The sequence below is a fragment of the Bison bison genome, unplaced genomic scaffold (genome assembly GCF_000754665.1).
Source record: "Bison bison bison isolate TAMUID 2011002044 unplaced genomic scaffold, Bison_UMD1.0 scf7180017864215, whole genome shotgun sequence".
In the NCBI taxonomy this organism is placed as follows: Eukaryota; Metazoa; Chordata; class Mammalia; order Artiodactyla; family Bovidae; genus Bison; species Bison bison.
Genome location: NW_011494787.1, coordinates 6,454,947 through 6,479,304, shown reverse-complemented (window position 1 = coordinate 6,479,304; position 24,358 = coordinate 6,454,947). Strand labels below are relative to the sequence as shown.

The 24,358-nt window shown below is 40.5% G+C and overlaps 1 protein-coding gene across 1 annotated transcript in view; it reads right to left on the bottom strand.

The window, feature by feature from the left end:
* The window catches only part of GAP43 (growth associated protein 43), a 101,767-nt gene that overhangs the window by 31,289 nt on the left and 46,120 nt on the right, over positions 1 to 24,358 (bottom strand). Inside the window, exon 2 of the mRNA XM_010845360.1 lies at positions 8,116 to 8,725. Within this exon, the coding sequence (XP_010843662.1) occupies positions 8,116 to 8,725 (610 nt within the window). The remainder of the gene's footprint in view (positions 1 to 8,115; positions 8,726 to 24,358) is intronic.

The following is a 24,358-nucleotide window of genomic DNA, read 5'->3' as shown; positions in this document are numbered from 1 at the left end:
TAGTATTGAACCTGATTCATAAGGAAAGACATGTAGCCTTCCTAGGTTACTTCCTTTATCCCTGAAGATATTGCATTTTCCATTCCAAATAGAATGGTGTGAGATGATGGAACCAAAATATTTTATCTTCCACCATCTTATAATTTGTGATTCAAAAATTGAAAATACATGTGAGAACTGCTGAGTAACCACATCTAACTTGTGTAACATCTACACTATCTTTTCTTGGGATGAACAATAGCCCAATTCCAAATACTTGGGCCTGTTAGCCAATTTCACTGATGGTCAAAGATCCAGTTATTGTGACTGCCCTGCCCCCTAAACCCACTATCTAATAGTTTAGAAAACAAGGCCCTGCAGGGAAGTGAGAATGGTTGAGTTAGAAACCACTTGCTACTCTTCCAGATACCTCTTTAGTCTACCACTGCACACTTGCCTTTTGAAGTGAGAAGGCAGAGAAGACCTAGCTGAAAGCACTGACTTTGCAGGTGTTAGACCTAGGCTCAGAGGGCAGACAACCTAGCCTGAAATCAATATGATCTGAGCACGAATCCAGTTCTCTTAATTTAAGATTGTGTTTAGTCTCTTGTGCTAAAAATACAGAGCACTTGTACTATATACTTCCTACAAGATACTGGATCTATTAAAAACCTGATGCTATTCATCATCCTTGTGAAAAAAATTTATGGGCAATTCTTTTAAACAAGCCTCAAAATAAATTAGTTACTTAAAGAGCCAAGCTTTATCACTATGAGATTAATAACTGGCTGGAGACATTTTTGAAGAAGGCAATGATTCAAATGTTCTTGATGACATGAATTGGTCCGAAATTCAGCACCTGATTAAGTTATTTTCTTATGGTACAAAATTCAAACACAAGTAAGGGTTGGCAAAATTTCCACATCCTTTCAAACCTTTCCCTCTTCTTTGTGCATGCTGTAAACCATATGTCTTGGGAGACCTTCAAGGGCTCTGGTCTTGGGAGACCTTCAAGGGCTCTGGTCTTGTAGCTTTAAGAAGCACTATCAGTTTCCTTCTTCCCTTGCTTTTATGTCTGATTATAGAAAACTTTTCATTCTTCATTTAATGAACCTATGATTGTGAGAAAAAAATAAGAGTAATGATCCACTCAATGTTTCCTAGTCCGTTAAAATGGATACTCTATTCTCTCTCTGTTTTTAGCCAAATGGACTGACTAGGTAACTCTTCCTGTTCTTGGTTCTTCCTCCTTTTCCTTGTAATCCCTTTGGAATTGAGTGTGTATGTGTGTGTGCATGTGTGTATGTAGAGAAAAAAATATTTGATGAAAATGCATTAGTATTTGAAAAATATTCATTTTAAGAAATACTGATTTTCAGTTCCAAATATAGTTTTCACCAATTTAAGATTGGAATGAATTACATACATGCTTTTCTGCTTATTGGCTCCTTTTATAAGGTGATCAGTTCAGTTCAGCCGCTCATTCGTGTCCGACTCTTTGCAACCCCATGAATTGCAGCATGCCAGGCCTCCCTGTCCATCACCAGCTCCCAGAGTTCACTCACACTCACGTCCATCGAGTCAGTGATGCCATCCAGCCATCTCATCCTCTGTCGTTCCCGTCTCTTCCTGACCCCAATCCCTCCCAGCATCAGAGCCTTTTCCAATGAGTCAACTCTTCAAATGAGGTGGCCAAAGTATTGGAGTTTCAGCTTTAGCATCATTCCTTCCAAAGAACACCCAGAACCGATCTCCTTTAGAATGGCCTGGTTGGATCTCCTTGCAGTCCAAGGGGGTCTCAAGAGTCCTCTCCAACACCATAGTTCAAAAGCATCATTTCTTCGGTGCTCAGCTTTCTTCACAGTCCAACTCTCACATCCATACATGACCACTGGAAAAGCGATAGCCTTGACTAGATGGACTTTTGTTGGTAGAAGTTATTAAATATGAACTATGAAAGAATGGGCAATAAATAAAAGACATCACAATATGATTTTCTTGACTCTAAAATATATCTCTTATCTTTTACCTTAAATCTTTGTTTAAAGATATAGTGATTGTTCTCTGATCAGTCCTAATTATTAAGTTCTTTACCCTTTTTTGGTTATAAATATAAAGTATCAGCATCCTTTGGAAATGCACTTGCCAAAAGGGAGGAACAAAATATAAACAAGAATTTTAAAATATATTAATTCTGATAAGCTAAATTTAGGGCAGGAATTGTCCAGAATAGACGAAACTACTTTCAATCTGATTGAGTTCCAAAAACTTCAATTTCTAAATTTCAGCTCTCCTGGCATATTTAATGGAGTAAGCAGTATTCTTGTTAAGAACAGTCAATTTTTAACTGATCTTAAAGCTCTCTGTGGAGAAGGCAATGGCACCCCACTCCAGTACTCTTGCTTGGAAAATCCCATGGACGGAGGAGCCTGTTAGACTGCAATCCATGGGGTCACTAAGAGTTGGACACGACTGAACGACTTCACTTTCACTTTTCACTTTCATGCATTGGAGAAGGAAATGGCAACCCACTCCAGTGTTCTTGCCTGGAGAATCCCAGGGACAGGGGAGCCTGGTGGGCTGCCGTCTGTGGGGTCGCACAGGGTCGGAAACGACTGAAGTGACTTAGCATAGCAAAGCTCTCTGAGGCCTAATCCAACAGTACTTGAGGAATTTTTAAACTAAGAACTCAAGATTCAAAACCAGTGTAATATTCCTAACAACTCTGGGGTGATGGAGCAGTGAGGAAGTTGTGACCAAGGAGTATGGTTAGTTATTGGGTACCCATCTAAACATATGATCAGTATTGATTCTCAGACAAGAGGTTTGAGCATTCAATTATACAAATGATGGGGTGGTCTTAGATTAGGACATGAAGCTAAGGCTCTTAGACATTCCTCTCATCTTCATTTCTCCCTGGGTGTCAGGATTCAATAAATAACCTCTGCAATCAGGCTGTCAGAGTTCAGCTCTTGGTTTAGCCCCTTGCAATCTGTTGATGATGATTAGGTGCCTCAGTATGTCTAAACTTCAGTTTTCACAGCTGCAAAAGGGGAATAGGAAATGACAACACTTATACTACAGAATGGTCCCGATGATTAAATGGAATAATCCCCACATAGCACAGGGTCTGACACTTAATTGTTTAAACCTTGAAAAAAACCTTAAGAAACCAACTCTCCTAGCCCCTTCTCTAAGAGATGAGACAACTGAAGTCCAGAGAGAAGCAATGACTTGCTTAGTATCCCATGTCTGATTAGTAAAGATATTGAGGCTAGAGCCCTGGTCTTCTTATTTGAGCCCAACATTCTCTCCTCAGCATTATCTTACTGGGAGCACAGGACACAGAAATGTCCTAGGACCTGGTTGGTATTTCTTGACGATAATCAGAAATTGTCACAGCTGTTAAGATATGAGAAAATGCAGGAATTGAGATAATACATAAAAGACAGGTAAAGAACTGCAAGGCTAAGGTTAGGATTACAGGTCTATCAATTTGACCCTTATTTTGTCACTGTGTCTATGGGCAATATATCCATTTAATTTGCTCCTATTTTCAGAATGTAAAAGCAGAAAGAAAAACGTTATCAAATACCACTGGATTGTTGTCAAGAAAAGCCAATAAAAATGATTACTCTAGCAATATAAAAGTATGCCATGAAAGCTTAATAATCAACAGTATTTAAGCAGTGTGTCACTGAGTAGCTAACAGGGTGCCCATGTTTTATAGACAGCATTTATGGACTTTCACAACCCAAATTTTGACTCTTTATGACTTGTGTGTAAATTTAGGAAGTGGTTGAAACCACATATCAAATCAAAACTGCTTCTGAGGCACCCTGCCAAGTAAGTGTAAATATCCTTGGGAAATCTCACATGTAACACAGTGCTGTGAAAGTGAGCCTATCCTTTGGGGAGCTAAGACTATTATGGATGGATACCTTGGGCCTTAGAACATTTTGTTCTGGGGAATGTAAAAAATTTCTCCAATTCTAGAAACGGATTGGGTATTTCATTTTTTTTTTTACACTTAATTATCATTTCAGAAACTAAAAAATTTGTAGTTATTCTTTTTCTAATAATTTGGTTATAGAGACACATATTACTAAAAACTTTATAGCATGTAGCCCAACTGCATGAAGTGATATCTCATCCATATTTTGTCCCACAGAGCACTAACATATAAAGGTACTCCACATATTTTTGTAGAGTTCAAATGAGTTGAGATGATTACTGTGATTGTTTTCAACATTACTGCTTGAATTTCATCCCATTCCATTACTGAATGAGAACTCCTTAAGATCAGCAACCATAGCTAATTCATCTTTGTGACCCTAATGCTTGGTATGGTAGAAAGTTAATATAAATGAAAGGCAAAAAGAAAGAACAAAAAGAGAGAGGAAAAGAGGGAGGGAAGGAAGGAAGAAGGAGGCAGAAAAAGGAAGAAAAGAGGTAGGAAGACACTGAATTTCTATTCAGAGGGATGATAAATAGAACTCCTCTCGTTCCTAGATCATTATTGATGACCCCAATTAGAAAGGCAAAGAGACCGTGACAACAAAATGCAGCCAAATTCAACATACAGAAAATGTAGCATAACCTAGAGTAATACATCCTACATCCCACAATCAAGTACCCTGTGGAGGTTACTCAGTCAACATCTCAATTTCTAGCTTCCTGGATGTGTTCCCTTAGTAGTATGACATCACTTAGAATAGGCAGAGAAGAAATGTTGGCGTCTTTTGTCAGGGAAAGTCAGCAGATTATCATGGAGAAGATGAGACACAGAAGACAATTCTTTCCCTGAAAGTCACTGAGCACAGTGATTCTATCCATCGAAGAGACACCAGAGACACTGTCAATAAAAGAGGCTTGAAGCTGTTCTCCTTATGGCTGAAGAGGGACAGTGCCATAAAGATAACATAAACACTCCTTCTGCTATAAAGGAATCATCATCAGAAATGCACAGAAAATTTTTTGCCTTAGATATACAGATGTGCAGGCAGAGTGGCAAAGCAGAGATAGGAAGATATGGTTGGAGGATTAAAAAAATTCCAAAAGTCCTACTGCAACAGATCCATCTGTTATAAACTCACTAATACAAAGGTAGGAAAATAAACCAAACATTTATAATTTAGAAAGAATTTCCATTTGTACTAAAGTAGTGATCAAACTCGGAGAAGGCAATGGCACCCCACTCCAGTACTCTTGCCTGGAAAATCCCATGGATGGAGGAGCCTGGTAGGCTGTAGTCCATGGGGTCGCTAAGAGTCGGACATGACTGAGGGACTTCCCTTTCACTTTTCACTTTCATGCATTGGAGAAGGAAATGGCAACCCACTTCAGTGTTCTTGCCTGGAGAATCCCGGGGATGGGGGAGCCTGGTGGGCTGCCATCTATGGGGTCGCACAAAGTCGGACACGACTGAAATGACTTAGCAGCAGAAGTGATCAAACTGATCCAAAATTTTGACCCTTTCACTGACAGCAATTTTTATCTTGACTCTCTCTTGTGGCTTGTTCTGCCCCAACCCCACTCAACCTTCTCAGATTGCTCTCTCCACCCCTTCAGGCAGTCACAGAATCCTAAAGCAACCCAGGGTAGCCATCTATTCCCAGACAGTAGAGATCAATTAGGAATATTGTTCTTTTATCCTGGATTAGAATGAAATCCAATAAGACACAGAGGAGACTGTGGTGCAGGGCCCATGGGAATCTGGGCTTGATGTGCTGTGATGGATCTCCTTGTCACCTCTAGTTTCTACAGCTCCATGAGACTTGCTATATCGGGTAATCTGTGCTTGTCACCTATAGCAGGCAAGGCTAATAGATACATCAGTCCAGGAAGAAACTACAGGCAGCATTTGAAGATCTAACCAAGATGACAATACCTACCTAAGCTCAGAAACAATGTAAAATAAAGTGCTGTTGGTGACTAGCTTCAAATTGAACTTCATCTATACTTATCAATTACCTTTCAGTGTACATATGAAACTCAGACTAACTGAAACATATTTCAAGCAGAAATTGTAAAATTTAGGACAGTACATGATCTCTACTTGCTTTCACTGACCAGATTCATTTTTAACAAAATAAGTGAATGGCATAAGAAAGGCAGTAGGAAGACTATATGAATGTGTAAACAAATGATTAAGAATTGAATTGTCCAGTTAGGAATTGATGCTGTCCAGTTTTCATTCATCACGTGACATGTACTGACCATGTAACTACTTAAAATATTTTATTAATTCATTGGAATTATTCTAACTTGAAAAATAATAAAACCGAACTTCCTTTAAAATATATTATTTTTAGACTTTTCATTGATTCAAGCAATTCTTTCTATTAATCCAGATCATGAGCATTTACCTCATCACATTATATGCTTTTGTCTTTACTTACAACTTCAGAAAACCCAGTTTAAAAATATGATCTGAGCAGTGTCAAATATTTTCTATATTTAAATCATAATCAATTTCTAAGATATATGAAAATTACCTAATAGATAGTCTATCATATGCAATGTGACTTCCAGCCATCATGCCTAAGGCTAGAACTTACACCTAAAGAAGAATAGTTAACAAGGTTTGTCTTGCTGAGTAAATTAAAACCAAAACCATCATTATCACATGCCTTACCTTTTCCAGGGAAATATTCCCATCTTCTTAACCTCAAGGTGTGGCCCCTGGGGCAGGTATGTAGTTAGAATAAAGATTTAAAATGAGTCACTGGTAGAAAGAGATGTGCACTTTATCTGAAGTTAGAGAATGCTAATAACAATAATGATTAATACACTCTGGCTTCTTACAGAATTTAGGGAGTAAGATGAAAGACATAGAGCTGAAAATATCTAGAATAATCTTGTGCCATCCTGCAGTATCTAATGTGGAGAAGTGGATATCATGGCAAATGTCCAGTAATTACTTTCTCAATCTAATGGTCAGATGGCAAGACATTTCCCAGAGCATCCTCGTGGACTAGGTCCTTTCCCAAGGATACAATGTGGTCCAGTCCAAATCTGAGTTCTTAGATACAACATGCATTAAATCACTAAATCTTAAAAGAGTAAACCCAACTTTTTCAACAGGCACAGAAGTAAGTTTATCTTTAAGATTTGGGGCTGAAAGATATTTATGTGTCATACCATGCCAGAGAAAGACTTTGGAAACTGTTGACCTCCTTCACTGCTGTGGATGTGCTGGGGTGAGGAGCAGGTCATGTTGGGGGTGAAGTTCCCTTAAATTTATCTTGCACTGAGAAAGCCCTATTCCAATAGGCTCTTTGGGCAATTATAGTGAAAAAACTCCAAGTTAGCTCTCCAAACCAAAGAGAACCTAGTACCTTTTAATAAGCAGAGTCAACCCTCAACCATGTATGCATATGGTAGAAGGTAGTATCTTCAATAATAAAATGATAATTTCTGTTTGACTTCACAACATATTCTATATTTGGGAGTTTTCTTTTGTTTTTGGCAAGATCAACAGACTTATTTTCCTAATTAGTTTGACCCCAATTAATGTTACGATTAACATTCTCTGAGCGTACATACACATATGTACACTGTTCACCAATTGATGGTGGGGAGAATGCCCAGAAACATATTGTGGGACAGGGAAAGGTGGTCTGAGATTATGTTTTTGCTGCTGGCAATTCACAAACTACATCATCTGAATCAATAGGGAGTTGGCTGTATTTATACCAGGCACTTCCTAGAGCCAGATAATCACATTAGCTAATTCCCATCCATAAAATATGTGTAGTCTCCGTAATAATTTATTAAACGAAGTCTATCCTACACACAGAATGTTGCTGTTTTTTTTTTTTTTTTTTTCCCCCATCCAGGATTACCTAGCTTTACTTTTTATGCCAATTCAAGTAACAAGGCAATTGCCAGACTGTCTAGTACTGGCTGCTACACAGACCTGCCTGAGTTCTCGCTCAGGATTGGAGATACTTGGGAATGTAAGTGGCCAGAGTTAACTCCTGTCACTTTGGGGAATTCAGCGCAGCTTCCCTTGATTTCCTGAAAATACCTTCTAGAATTTTCCCCTCTCTTGATGGCACAGGTGGCCTGGCTTTCCGGATAGGCCGCCTGCCCCCCGCCCCATCTTGGCGTCTGACCCTGGAGGTCGCTCACCTATCTTCTCCTCGGCTTGGCTGCTCTCCGCAGTCTCCGTTGGAGGCTGGGCTGTTGCCATGGCAGCAGCATCCTCTGCAGCAGGGGCGGTGGCGGCAGCAGCAGTGACAGCAGCAGGCACGTCGGCTTGTTTAGGCTCCTCCTTGGCCGGCGCATCTTCGGCCTTGGAGGACGGCGAGTTGTCAGTGGAAGCTTTAGTGGCACTTTCTGTGTCAGCAGAGCCGGCCTTCTCCTCCGAGGGGGCAGGAGCCTGGGGGGGTGCCTGCTCTGTGGCAGCATCGGGGGCGCCCTCCCCCTTCTTCTCCTCGGAAGGAGTTTCGCCGGCTTTGCCGGTCTTCTCCTCGGGCTTGGGGCCGGCGCCTGGGGCCGCTTCCGCGGGAGTGGAGCCTTCTCCCTCCTTCTTCTCCGTGCCTTCCGCGACGGCGGCTTCATCCTTTTCATTTGCCTCCGCCTCGGCGGCTGGGGCATCACCCTTCTTCTCTCCTTTGAGCTTTTTCCTCGTTATGTGTCCACGGAAGCTAGCCTGAATTTTGGTCGCGGCCTTATGAGCTTTATCTTCTGGTTTGATGCCATCTTGTTCAATCTTTTGGTCCTCATCATTTTTTTCAACCTTTGTAGAGAAAAGGGGGGGAAAAAAGGAGAGATGGAACAATGTTCTTTTCCTTCAAATCACAGCATTCAACACATATTTATTGAATGACTTATTTTGTGCTAGGCACCATACTTGGAGTTAAGCAATCAGCAGTACTCTGGAAATTCAAACCAAGCCTCCTTTCTTTCCCTGGTAAAGAACTTAGGAGAGAATACATTATTTTACAGAAAAATTAATGTCCTTTTGGCCTTCCAGAATCACTGGCATATCTGTTGTTCTTTTCCCAACTCAGTGTCTCTCCTTGGCCAAACTTAAATCAGCCTTTTTGTAGATGTACTTTGGAAATTCAAGTCACACCCACCCTAGGTTTTCATCAAAGAGCTCTGAAAGATGTTGGTTTTTCAGGTTTTTGTGAGAGACTCTGTGAAAAACTTTATGATGTAAAAAAGTATTGTGGAAGTTTATTTGTTTCCTCAAGATTTCAAGCTTGATCAGGAAACCAGTAGGTTTGGGGCAAAGAGTATGTTAAGGGTTTAAACAGGAAATTCCATGAGGGTCTTGTACAAAATACAGAAGAGTTCCAGCACTCTGTGAGGTTTGTTCAGGATTTGAGAATTCAAAATGCTAGTCACAAAATAACATCCAATTCCCTCTGTGTGTGGTCCAGCATCAGTAATGAACATACCAGGCCTTCAAGGTTTGAATTCAAAAAATGGTCATTAATCTTGAGTTCTTTTTAAACAGAAAGAGTAGAAAACACAGCTTTCACTTTTGAAACAGTGGCATATATTCACTAGATCACAATTTCTTATTCTCAAAGCAATTTAAACTTAAAATTAGTTTTATATTATCATCAGTAGAACCATCCTAGTACTGAAGGCAAGAGACTAGAATGTGAACTTTTTACCACTTGATCAGGTTACAGAATAACATAGGCTGCAAATAACTTTTTTCCACATGCAAATTGAATCAGAGGAGAGGGATAAAAGGTTTAGTCATGAAAAGAAACACCTAGGCAAGTGAGCGCTCAGAATTCACTATAGTGTCATTGCCTACCATGCTGTCCCGGGGTGGTTACTTATCGTTCCCATATAACCATTATATTAGTTTCAGGTGTACAACATAATGATTCAATATTTGTATATATTGCAAAATAATCACCATAATAAGCTGAGTTAACTTTTGTGAATACTCTCTCAGGCAATGGGGAAATACAGCAGTGAACAATGCAGCAAAAGACCATTAATTAAAGAATGCTTATCATGTACCAAGTCCTCTGCTTGGCCCCAATCTCGACCTTGGCCTGACCTTGGCCTTTGCTCCAGTTTAGGATGCAAATCACAGCAGGCCAACATAAGGCATGTTTTCCACCTGTCATACCAGTTCTGTCCCAGTGACCCAGATCCTGTTCATCATGATGTAGACCTGACATTCTCCAGACAAGCATATGGGGCTGTATTGCTTAGGTCTATCAACATGCTCATGGGTATACAAAGCTAGTTTTGAAAATAAACTGCCTCTGAGAGTAAAAGCAGGATGGATAAATTTCCAGTAAAACTCAAGGCAAGTTATTCTTTTTCTCCAACATGTATTCACACAGAGAATGAAGGAGTGCACGACAACTCTTTGGAGGAGCCCCTCTGCCTCCTCCTCCCAGTGCCATGCTGTCACACTGCTTGGTGCTCTGATGCACCACCACCTTCCTGCTCTCCTGCTGCTCTTGAGGACTCCTACTGGGACACACGCAGCACAATCTGGGGCACAGGAGCAGCTGTCCCTGCCAGGAGCCCTCTGCTCAGAGATGGAAGCATAACCCTGTTAAATTAACAGTTGTGAATGGAGCATGCAGCCAAGATGTTGTTAATTTATTTTACTCTATCTTGAATTTTCTGAATGAGGCACCGTCTTATGTGATAGGACATCTGCACTTGGGCCTTGATGCCAAATGGTTCTTTAATACAAGTACTGGTACTTGTGAGAGTAAACAAGCCAAATATTTGAGTAGGCAAGTGCATAAAAGACCGTTTGGTGACTCAAGAAAACTGCATCACCGTTTACTCTTTAAGAACACAAAAGAAAAGGGATAAACTCTTAAAACTTTGGAAAATATAAAAAGAAGGAAGTTAAGTCTGAATGATAAAAAGAAGATACTTTACAAGGAAGCTGAGTGTCTGAATGATATAAAGAAGGTTACTTTATAAGGATGAAGGAAGAGCCCCTCTAAGTTCTTTTCACCTCCATCCCCAATCTGTTTTTCTCTCTCTATCTCAATTTATCAAATCGTCTGTCACTTTAACTTTCCAAATGATGAGGACTTAAGCTTCTGTGCACAGCCTCTGTGTTGAAATGGCTATTTAGAAAGGTTCAGACTAGACGTGGGTGCGAAGATTGTGGGATCAGGCTCACCTGAACAATCCAGGAGTGGAAGGGGCACAAGATAGGAAGGGGTGGGCAGGAAGGGAGAGAATGTGAAAAAAAAAAAAACATGGTTAGCAGAGAAGTGAGACAACCCTACAAGAGCTGGGAACCCAGGAGGTAAATACACCCAAAGAAGTGCCCAAAGTACCCCCACAGACATGCAGCTTCTCCAGGAGGCACTTCTGGACCCCTTAATATCATCAGAGATTTAGGGGAGTTGGATTTTAGGAATTAAGTGGGAATAGACAACTAATACAAATTGTACAGATCGAGGGAAAGAGACAGATATGAGGGAACCGAAAGGGAAAGGAAAGACAGGGGAAGGAAGAAGAGGAGGGGAGTGGGGAGGAAGGAGGGGAAGGAGAACCAGCCTAAGATGAGGTCAGCTTAAATGACTGTACAGAGGCATACAGAAATAAAAATATTTTAAGTACAAACCGGGTCTTAAGCCAGAAAATGCCAAAGTGTACATAATTTCTTTGGTGTTTGTAATTAGTTCCATAAATATGACAAACTCCAGGTTATTTTCTGGTAAATTTCCTTTCGCAGTCCTAGAGGTAATAGCATTGGTAGTATATTTTGCTGAGAGGGGAGACAAGGAGGGAAGGTTTCCCAAGACTGGCTGTGGGGGAAGCCACAGAGCATCAGACCACATAGAACTTTGCCCAGCTGGAAATAGAAGAGCTTGCCCCAAACAAGGAACATGTGAGCCCAGGAAACCAGAGATCACTCAGTACATTTAGCACAACCCTTTCAGCTTCTAATGGGGAAAGCTGTGCCCTGAAAATTTGCTTCAGTTTATAGCATGAGTGAATCAGTCAGTGGTCTCGTTTGTATTTGAACTCAGGTCCTCTCCTTTCCTACCCAACTCCAAGTCCAGTTTTATTGCATCAGTGACTTTGAATAACTTAGTCTTTCTCATAGCAGACCGTCTGTAAAGTGTCATGTCAACATCCTGGTTCATCTATTCATTTAACAACACTGAGTGCCTATGCTGGGCACCACAGACATACTAGTGAGCAGACAGAAACTGTGTCTTTCCACACAGGACTCTCTTTAAAATACACTTAAAAAAAATAACCTCATAGTATTTAGCAATCAGTAATTTCCCAGGAATTCAAGGAGACATCTGAACTTTAACCCATCTATAAAGTAAGGATGGTAGGGTGTGTATGCTCAGTCATGTCCAATTCTTTGCAGCTCCATGGACTGTAGCCTGCTAGGCTCCTCTGTCTATTGAATTTTCCATGCAAGAATACTGGAGCAAGTTGCCATGCCCTCCTCCAGGGGATCTTCCCAACCCAGGGATCAGATGTCTCTTGCCTCTCCTGCATTGGCAGGAGGGTTCTTTACCACTAGCACCACCACTGGGAAGCCTATATAGTAAGGCCAATAGTCTAAATATGTCAGTTACAGATGGAGGAGGTCAGTAAAAAGGAGAGCCTGGTATTTAATGGGTAAAAAAAGTCAGTTTATAGTTTCATTAAAATATTTATTTCTTAAACACAGCTTGGCCACAAATAAGCTTGTGCTGAGCTCTGATGAAATCCTCTCATTTTTACATGGAGATGTTGCTATCCATGAATTAATGAATGGGGACCTGCCAATGCAGTTCCTTATATGTAGGAAAAGGGTCATGATGAGTCACCATAATTTTTTCAGAAATCTTCATTGTTATAGCTGAGAATTTTTACTGAAAAGTTCTTCGGGAGCACTGTAATTTGTGAGATGTTAAAGGAAACGAAAGTATGGAAAATGTTTACTTCTCAACTAAGGGTAAAATCTTGGATGAATATTGGTTTGAAGGAGATGAAAGGAACCATTTCACTAACTTGCTGTTTTTGTTGTTGTTGGTTTAGTTGCTAAGTCATGTCTGACTCTTTTGTGACCCCCATGGACTATAGCCTGTCAGGCTCCTCTGTCCACGGGATTTCCCAGGCTCTTGCCTGGAGAGGGTCGCCATTTCCTTCTCCAGGGGATCTTCTTAATCCAGGGATCAAACCCAGTGGATTCTTTACCATTGAGCCACTAGGGAAGCCTACTAACTTTCTGGGATCTAGTCAAATTTTAAGGTCCATTGGGTGAAAGGGCAATACTTTTCATCACCATTTAAGAATCATAGATAAGAAAGCCAGATAAAAGAAACAGCTATTTCATACCCAATAATAAGCTCTGGTTAATAATGTCCTTTTTCTCTGGGGGGAGAGGGATGGACAAATTAGGACTCAGTCTAAGATGGACAAACATTTGCATTTATTATGTTACAAAAGAGCTTTAGGCAAAAATCTATAAATGCCTAGTTTTCAGAACTAATATAACATCAGGCATTCAACTGGGACACTTCAATTCATTTAGCTTTTTGCAGTTATCACAGAATACTTCAGCCTTCCAAATACAGAAAAATGTGGCCCTGTATCTACTTCTGCTAGCTCTTAATACTACAGTGATAATACTTTACATTTTCTCTGAAACAGGATTGAATTTTAAATACTTTTAAAAAGTCATTGCTGTGCATCAGTTCTTATTTCCAAGAATATCTTTAGTAAACTAAAATATTTTCAATTTGATTGAGCAAAAGATATTTCCAAGAAGCCAGATTGAAGGGCCAGAGAGATCAGAACCAGAGTAAGGTGTGGATGGATCTGTACAAATCTAATAAATATCTACTTATGGCTCACTCTATTTTGTTAATAATGTATTGAGGGGAAATTCACATAAGAAAATTTCACTCTGTTTTTCTATTTAGTTGGCTTTGAGCATAGTTGATAGCATATACTTTAGGAGACATGTCCAAGTATTAAAGAAACCCCCAGTGGAGTTTCTGTACTTGCACTGAATCTAGTCAAAGATCAGAAATTCAGAGAATCACCCGTTATGGAGGAGCGAAAGGAGGATGGTCCAACCTTGTTCAGTGTTGTAGAGGAAATTCTTCAGGTTTTCAGGCAGTTCTAGGAAAGAAGGTGTCATTTAAAAGATGAATAGGCATAGCTTGGATATGGGGGTCTCTCAACACTCAATAAGGGTGTGAGGGGATGGGGAACAGGATGTAAATAGATGCAATGAAACTGTTGTGCTCCAGCCAACAATGGCCATCATGTTTTTGAACTCTGATCTTCAGTGCAATGAAGAATTCTTTTAGTTCCTAGACAGTTGGGGGCCCAGACATATGACAACTGGGCAATTCTCTGGGGGAACGTGAGACATCAAGATGGACTTTGCAGGCTTCCCTGGTGGCTCAGTGGTGAAGAATCTGCCTACCAGTGCAGGAGATGAGGGTTTGATTTGGGAAGATGCCACATGCCGTAGATCAGTTAAGCCTGTGCACCACAACTATTGAGCCTGAGCTCTAGAATCCAGGAGGTGCAAATACTGAGCCCACATGCCATGACTACTGCATACCCTAAGGCCTGTGCTGGGAAATAAGAGAAAGTACTGCAGTGAGAAGTTTGTGCACTGCAACTAGACAGTAGCCTCCATTTGCCATAACCAGAGAAAAGCCAGAACAGTAACGAAGTCCCAGCACATTAAAAAATAAAAAAGTAAACAGAATAAAATTATTTTATAAAAGAGAGAGAGAAATACACTAAGAGTATATCTGCTCCCTTAAAAAAAAAAAAAAAAAGAGCTACTTTGCAAATCTTGGCACAGTGGTAGTGAGGGAATTCTTTTTCCTCTTCAGATGAAGCATGCAGCATAGCACTGCAGTTCCAGAGTCATAATAAGTGGGCAAGAAATGCTTACTTATTGACTGACTATGTAAAAAACCAAATCATCCCACAATGGAAACTGGAATAACGATGTGAACTTTTCAAGTAATGGATACTGATGAAGATATGAGTCTTCACTCACTTTCATATATTATTTATTTAACATGTGCAGCCCAGCAACTTCCTAAAGAATATGAAGTGGCACATTCAACACAGTATAAAGCACTACTGGTGAAGAACTCAGTTTCCATTCAAAAGAGTTATCTTTTATTTTGTGTATGTATAACTCTATTTGTCCCACAAAGACAGATGGAAATGAAGCAAAAAGCATACTATAATTGGCACCTTCTGACAGATGAAAGTCAGCATACAAAAGGCTTTTTTTGTTCACAGCTGAATCTCCAGTTTCTTGAACGGTGTCTAGCATATAGTAGATGCTCAATTAATATTCGTTGGATGAATTTAAAATTTTAAACTCAATTACTGCCATTTCAGAAAGACAGTGATAAGCAAATTAATCTGGGATTAATTTTTTTGGTCAACTTTTAAAATGCTTCATTTCCCAGTGATGGACTTCAAGAGCATCTGGCTAAGACAAGTATATGTTTGCCCAACACCTAACTGAATAACTGACTTCTTGTAGTGAGTTGAACAAAGAATCCAATTATAGAAATGAAAGAGCAGGAATCAGACAAGTCACAAAACTATAGAAATGACATTGAAAATAATTTTAAAAGCACTTAGAAAGGGAAACAAATATAGAAAAAAACATATTCATCTTACTCATGGGTTATCTGGAATCATATCAAATTATTTTTCAAATATACATCTCACCTCTTTATAAGTTAAACAGGTGAAAATATTCAGGGAAGGTTGTTGGAGACTCTCGTCTTCCCTGTTTAGACTTAATCTGTATGATGAGCCCCATGGCCTAAGGTTATAGGTTAGAGATGACTGGTCCCTTAGATATTCAAGGAAGGAAGCCCCCTTTTTCAAATGGGCACTGGGAAGAGACCAGGGTTAAGATGAGGTATATACTTCTACTGGTCTATAAAATTAATGCTTTTGAATTATAGTCCTAGAGGAGACTCTTGAGAGTCCCTTGGACAGCAAAGAGATCAAACCTGTCAATCCTAAAGGAAATCAACCCTGCATACTCATTGGAAGGACTGATGCTGAAGCTCCAATACTTTGGCCACCTGATGCAAAGAGCCAACTCATTGGAAAAGACCTTGATGCTGAGAAAGATTAAGGGCAGGAAGAGAAGTGGATGACAGAGAATGAGACAGTTGGATGGCATCTCCAATTCAATGGACTTGAGACTGAGCAAACTCCAGGAGATAGTGAAGGACAGGGAAGCCTGGTGTGCTGCAGTCCATGGGGTTGCAAAGAGTTGGACATGACTTAGCAACTGAATAACAAATCTCTAAGGGCCCATGCTAGACAGAATAATTTGACTAAACTCTTTCAGAAAAAGAATACTCTTTAGATATGGTGAAAGAGGTATAAGTGAGCTAACTGAATCAAGGGTCAAGGTCAGTGATCCTCAAGCAAATGCCAGCTTGAGAGTCAGCTCTGAAAGGAAGGGGCTCCATGCTTGAGCAGCAGCAGTAGACTCTGATGAGAGCTGCTGATTGCAGTTCTCTACCTTGGCTTCCCAGGTGGCTCAATGGTAAAGAATTTGCCTGCCAATGTAAGAAACTTGGATTCAATCCCTGGGTCAGAAGAATCCCCTGGAGAAGGAAATGGCAACGGCAATGCACTCCAGTATTTTTTCCTGGGAAATCACATGGATGAAAGGAGCTTGGCAGATTACAGTTCATGGGGTCACAAAAGAGTCAGACATGACTTAGCGACTAAGCAACAACAACAACAACCTCTACAAGTGATCACTACCTCTTAAGTGGCACAGTGGAAGGAAGGAGAGGTGGACAAGGTGAGGAGATACCAAACCCTGTTCTAGGAGGTTTCTATGCCTACAATGGCCACTGAGCCGGGAACACAATAGAGGGACTCCTTATCAGGCTGCTGAAGCTGCTGAACTCACACACCAGATGATGAGTGGGACTGTGAGGCTTCCTTTGCCAACAAGTGAAGAAAGAGGAGAGCAGAGGGCAGCCAATACATCTGGGAAAAGACAACAAGCCTGACTGGCAGACAGTCCCTTGTACCACCATTGCAGGTGAATTCCATCCAGTTGAGCATTCCCAAGAACAAACCACACCCCAAGCTGCTGGAGAAGGTTCCCAGAGCCAACCAGGAGGAAGAGAAGCCCCAGAACCCAGTGAACTTGACCAAAAGCTCTGCTTTCCTATCTGGTAAGACTCTGCAAAATGTCTCTGGTTCAGGAAATTAAAACACAATGAGATAAATAATTAAATCACCATATTCTTCCTACTATACTGACTAGCGATGACTGATTTGTTCTTTTCTTAATTAAACTTCTTTCATTATGAAATGTAATTTACTACATTCTAAGTCAGTAGTACGGGATAAATTTTTTTCAGTGAACAAATGAGCGAGAGAGACACTCCTCATTCACTCTCCTATATGTCCTTCCCCAAATAATGTCACTGTTGGTCTACATACCTGGTTTTTCCTTCTTTGTGCTTATATGAACCTGACATATATTTTTATCTCATTATTAACCGAATTGTCCCCTGGACTATAAAGCCTCTGGAAGCAGGGCTTTGTCAATTTTGTATAATCCTCAAAGCCTTGGTAGGTAAGACAGGGCTAGGGCTGGCACATGGTTGATGCCTCCAAAATATTTATTTGTGGTTGTTGTTAAGTGACTCCATGCCATGCTTGTGGTAGTGATCAGTGAGCATGTAAATGGGCAGCACCCAGATAACTGGCTGGGTGTCATTGCTTCTCTCTGGAAAACTAATGCTTGGGGTTTTGTCAAACTACTCCCCAGCAGCCATAGCTCTCTCTCCTCTTACTTTATAGTGAACATACCACATACATAGTCAGTATTTAAATTCAGTTCTCATCAAAATCCTGTGAGGAATACATAACTGTGTCTGCTTTATAATCAAGGTAAATTGGGAAACAGAAAGCTGTTATCCAGTGTCTAAAGACTGGGCTTTCCCTCAATCCCTGTCTTTGTTCAGTGCTTTAATAAAAAAAAAAAAAAAAACTGTCTTTAAAAAATTATTTTATTTATTCCTTTTTGGCTGTGCTGGATCTTTGTTGCTGCACGGGCTTTTCTCTAGTTGCAGACAGCAGGGACGGCTCTCTAGTTTGGGTGAACGGCTTCTCACTGCAGTGGCTTCTCTGGTTGCGGAGCACCTCCTCTAGGCTCAATAGTTATGGTGCACGGGCTTAGTTGCTCCATGACATGTGGGATCTTCCTAGACCAGGAATCAAATCTGTGTCTTCTGCATTGGCAGGTGGATTCTTTAACACTGAGCTACCAAGGAAGTCCTATTTAATGCTTTTTAAAATAGACTGTAGGAAGCCAATATTCCCTGGTGGTAAGAGCATAGGCTATACAGTTAGATATACATAGGTTCAAATGTTGTCTCTGACACTTAATTACCAGCTCCTCATCTTGAGCAAGTTATAACTACCTCAGTTTCCTTACCTATGAAAGTGAAAGTCACTCAGTCATGTCCGACTCTTTGCGACCTCATGGACTGTACAGTCCATGGAATTCTCCAGGCCAGAATACTGGATGGGGTGGGTAGCTGTTCCTTTCTCTAGGGGTTCTTCCCAACCCAGGGATCAAACCCAGGTGTCTCGCATTGCAGGTGGATTCTTTACCAGCTGAGCCACCAGGTAAGATGGAGGAATAACAGGGTTATCTCACTGGGTTGCTGTGAGCATTATATGAGTTAATATATATAAAGTACTTGGCACAGTCCCTGTCATATTGTACATTCTCAAAAAGGGACAGCTAATTTTCACATCATAGTCACTGTCATCATCACTCTCATCTCAATGTAATGTCTACATTACCATTAGACTGAGTCCATGACTGCTGGTATCCCCACCCAGGGAGGAGAGCGTCCAGATCTTTAACTCTATAGTACTATCTATGCTCAGAGAGAGAAACAAAAATCATCTAAAGCATGCCATAAAACTCAATCTAGTTCTTTCCTATCCTTGGGAAGGGAGCAGATCTGTTTATGCTGTCAAGGGTAAATCACAATCCCTCTCTTCTAACACACACCAATCCTCTTTAACTTTACTTGTGTCTAAACCACCACACGATCCAGCATCTTTGTGATGGAAATTCACTTAAACTAGAAGTGTGTTCATTCTCAAAATGTACCTTTTACTTGGCACCCCTACCCCCATCCAACAACAACAGAAAAAATCTAATATAGCTACTATTTCACATCTCTATCTCACTATCTGTCTATAGCTCTTCCACATCAGGAAAACAATTGCCCTGTAGGTTCTGAGAGCTCCTCTGTTTACTCATCCTTGGTGAGAGCTGTGAATGCAGCTGCCAGAAACTTTGTGGGAGGTTAGCTTAGGAGCATGTGGTCCTAAGGAGCTGGAGATCAAGATTTGGGGCTTCCAACTCTATCCAGTGCGTGCCCGTTGGATGTCAGTGAAGCTCCTCCAAGTGTCAGTGTACCTAGCACACATCTAACACGTGTCATTAGGGTGCACGTCATTATGAAACATAGTTGACAAAAGATGGAAACGAACCTGAGATGCTATTTGCTTAACAAAAAATGACTGTAAATTGAATTTATATATTTCAGGTTATGAGGTACTTTTCACCTCATAAAACTGTTCCTTGAGGAATTACAATGAATTGGGCTGAGCAAGTATGCTTTCCCCTTCATAAACCGAAGCAACTGAAACACAGATTGGTGGAAAGCCCAGCGAATAGTAGAATAGATCTTAAACGCAGGTTTTCAGTCTCCTTGAATTTTAAGCAACCTAACAGAATTCAATCTAAGAATTCAATACAAAATACTCCGAAAAAGAAGAGCCACTGAATAGTAGCAATGCTACTATTGCTACAGTAGCAATGCTAATATCAGCACTAAGACTACTTGAAGTACTTTATAATGAACAGAACTGGTCTACATTTCAGGTCTTATAACAGATGGCTCCAGAATGTCTGTATAGGAGGGATTAGGAGCAGGAACACGTTTGAAAGGGGGAAGTGGGTGATTTTTCCTGACACTACACTTACACAGCAAGCATACTGCTTTGTACAGTACGCTTATTTCTATGAGGTGACTAGTGGGATGATTTTGCAGGCACATTGCTCTCTGTCAACAGTAATTTGCACATGCCTTAACGGTCTATATCAATCACCAGGTATGTGATCGCCCATTTAGAACAGCACGTGAGAAATCCAAAGAAAAACAAAAAAGAACAACATGCTTTCTTTGTGATTCTAGAAGATATGTTGTATTCTTTCATGTGTGGAAAAAACAATATTTTTGGTGAGGAGGGGTGGGGATGTCAGTTCAATGGCATACAGTTTCAAGACAAATAGACTTATTTCCATTTTAACTGAAATTCTGTCCCCAAGCTGTTGGATAGTGTAAGGGCAAACATACAGGACTCTAGAAAAATCTATAAATCATAACTGAATCTAAATTTGCTAGTGTTGTTATTCTTGTCACTGTTCTCTTGCCCCTCCCTTTGTTTTTAGGCATCAAATTCTCTTTAGGTCACCACGCACTGAATTCATTGATTAAATATTTCCTGGCATGGTTTTTGGCTCAAACAATTCACGTTCAAATCCTGGTTCAGCCATGGTTTAAATATATGACCTGCAATAAATGACTTAATTTCTTCAGAATTTAGCTTCTACATCCACCATATAGATACTAACATTTACTGTGCAGACTTTCTTGAGGATGAAAGAAAACAGTATTTGTAAAATGTCTGGTATTTAAAAACTCAATAAATAATTGTCTGGAAGAAGACAATACAAGTGAAGTGAAAGTTGCTACTTTCTAGAGACTAAGGATTAGGTGCATTGTTTGATAAATATTTTATAGTTTTCTGTCTCTGATAGATTATGGAGGAATTTTTTAGGGCTATGCATATTTCATAAAAATAACAAATGCTTCTCTCAAAAAGCCTCTTTAAAGGTACTATAAAATAGCCTCTGAGGGTACTTTATTCTAATAATAAATTGAAGAATTATATAGTACCATGTGCCAACTACTCTTCTAGGCACTTTATTATGTTATAAATATAAAAATAGATTTATTAAATTTAATTTTATTTTATAGGTGAAGGGGCTTAGGCACATGGACATTAAATAACTTGCTCAAAATCACACAGCTAGTAAGTAACAGGGTTTGAACTCAAAACTTTGCACAGTTGCACGGGAGGTAAATGACCCCAGGAAAATAGGGCTGGTGCACTCACGGCCTGCGCTGTCTCCAGCCTCCCAGGCAAGGTGAAAAGCGGAGTGCATGGTGGGAGAACCCAGAGCATGACTCGGTCTTGGCCAGTGCCTGCCAAGGCTGAGCCAGTTACCAGTGTTGAAAAGAACAGGCTTCAGAGCTGTCACCCCAATTTCATAGTTCTCGTAAAATCGATTTACAACAGAAAAGTACAAATACATTTTTAAACCAGGGGCTGTGGTATTGTGACCTCATCACTCTGGTGATGCTGTGACTCATTTTCCTTGTGAAGATTTTGACAGGGAAGGTTCACACTTGCGATGCTGAGAACAGCTCAGAGACCAGATTTCCTATTAATTCTGAAAGCAAGAGAGAGAAAACACCGGAATAGAGGAAGCAATCTTGGGGGAAGTGTGAGGGGAGGGCCTCAGGTCAGGAATCAGGTCTATTTAATTACAGGAGAAAAGCAGATGAATAAACTGGAGTCACTCTTATACTTACCAGAGGAAAGGGGCTGAGCAGGTGGGAAAGATTTATTCAAAAGTCTGAGGATTAAATCCAGAGTTCCTGAATTAAACATTGCCTTTTTCTTGAACCAACTATTCCTGTTACTTGACTCACAATTGTACTGAGGCAGATAGAGAAATCTATCTAGAACTATTCCATCGACGTCATACTTGTAGCTCTGATTATATTCTCAAAAAAATATCATACTATTTATGCCACACAACTTCCTGGAAGATGAGTTTAGTGACAATGCTCATCATGGCACAAAGAATCAGCTTTGTGGTTCTACAAGAAGAAAACACTGCACCCTTTGAAGTCATCAAAGAGAAAATTCCCGCTTTCGTTTTTGAAACTAGTTTAAAGCTCAACATTCAGAAAACGAAGATCATGGCATCCAGTCCCACCACTTCATGGGAAATAGATGGGGAAACAGTGGAAACAGTGCCAGACTTTATTTTTTTGGGCTCCAAAATCACTGCAGATGGTGACTGCAGCCATGAAATTAAAAGATGCTTACTCCTTGGAAGGAAAGTTATGACCAACTTAGATAGCATATTCAAAGCAGAGACATTACTTTGCCAACAAGGTCCATCTAGTCAAGGCTATGGTTTTTCCTGTAGTCATGTATGGATGTGAGAGTTGGACTGTGAAGAAGGCTGAGTGTCGAAGAATTGATGCTTTTGAACTGTGGTGTTGGAGAAGACTCTTGAGGGTCCCTTGGACTGCAAGGAGATCCAACCTGTCTGAAGATCAGCCTTGGGATTTCTTTTGAAGGAATGATGCTAAAGCTGAAACTCCAGTATTTGGCCACCTCATGCGAAGAGTTGACTCACTGGAAAAGACTCTGATGCTGGGAGGGATTGGGGGCAGGAGGAAAAGGGGACGACAGAGGATGCAATGGCTGAATGGCATCACTGACTTGATGGATGTGAGTCTGAGTGAACTCCGGGAGATGGTGACGGACAGGGAGGCCTGGCGTGCTGCGATTCATGGGGTCGCAAAGAGTTGGATATGACTGAGCGACTGGACTGGACTGAAGCAAATTCTCCAACTTCTAGATTAAACTAGATGAACCTACCTTCCAAAGAGGTATGATAACCTGATCTTTGAGCTGTAAAAATTAGGCTGGATAACTGAGTAAAATAAATTAAGCAGGTGGCTTTCCTGGTGGCTCAGAGGGAAAAGAATCTGCCTGCAATGCAGGAGATCAGGGTTTGATCCCTGGGTCAGAAAGATCCCCTGGAGAAAGGAATGGCAACCCACTCCAGGATTCTTGCCTGGAGAATTCCATGGACAGAGGAACCTGATGGGCTGCAGCCATGAACTCACAAAGAGTCAGACACACAAAGAGTCAGACACAAAAAGAGTTGGACACAACTTAACAACTAACACTTCTATTACTACTAAGGAGGTATTAAGGTCTTGAAGTAATGAAAATTACTTTCTCTTCTTGATGCGGAGACAACTATGAGATGTTGCATAACCTTCCATTGTATCACACAGAACATGTCACACAGAACGTCAGGTTCACATCCAGCACTATGAAACTCTAAAAAATGGGGAGTTTTAAAGACATGTCCTAACGTGGGGAAGCCTTGGAGACTGTCCTGAACTCCAGAGTTCCGGGAAGGTAGGATGATGCAACCACTCTTCCCACAATTCTGATTTACTCATCAGAAATCAATGATACTCCATGTCAGCTCAGGACTGGACCCAAAACTACAAATAAAAGATTCCACAGTTGTCAAGACAGTATGGTACTGGCACAAAGACAGAAATACAGATCAATGGAACAAAATAGAAAGCCCAGAGATAAATCCACGCACGTATGGACACCTTATCTTTGACAAAGGAGGCAAGAATATACAATGGATTAAAGACAATCTCTTTAACAAGTGGTGCTGGGAAATCTGGTCAACCACTTGTAAAAGAATGAAACTAGACCACTTTCTAACACCATACACAAAAATAAACTCAAAATGGATTAAAGCTCTAAACGTAAGACCAGAAACTATAAAACTCCTAGAGGAGAACATAGGCAAAACACTCTCTGACATATATCACAGCAGGGTCCTCTATGACCCACCTCCCAGAATATTGGAAATAAAAGCAAAAATAAACAAATGGGACTTAATTAACCTTAAAAGCTTCTGCACATCAAAGGAAACTATTAGCAAGGTGAAAAGACAGCCTTCAGAATGGGAGAAAATAATAGCAAATGAAGCAACTGACAAACAACTAATCTCAAAAATATACAAGCAACTCCTACAGCTCAACTCCAGAAAAATAAAGGACCCAATCAAAAAATGGGCCAAAGAACTAAATAGACATTTCTCCAAAGAAGACATACAGATGGCTAACAAACACATGAAAAGATGCTCAACATCACTCATTATCAGAGAAATGCAAATCAAAACCACTATAAGGTACCATTTCACACCAGTCAGAATGGCTGCGATCCAAAAGTCTACAAATAATAAATGCTGGAGAGGGTGTGGAGAAAAGGGAACCCTCTTACACTGTTGGTGGGAATGGAAACTAGTACAGCCACTATGGAGAACAGTGTGGAGATTCCTTAAAAAACTGGAAATAGAACTGCCTTATGATCCAGCAATCCCACTGCTGGGCATACACACTGAGGAAATCAGAAGGGAAAGAGACACGTGTACCCCAATGTTCATCGC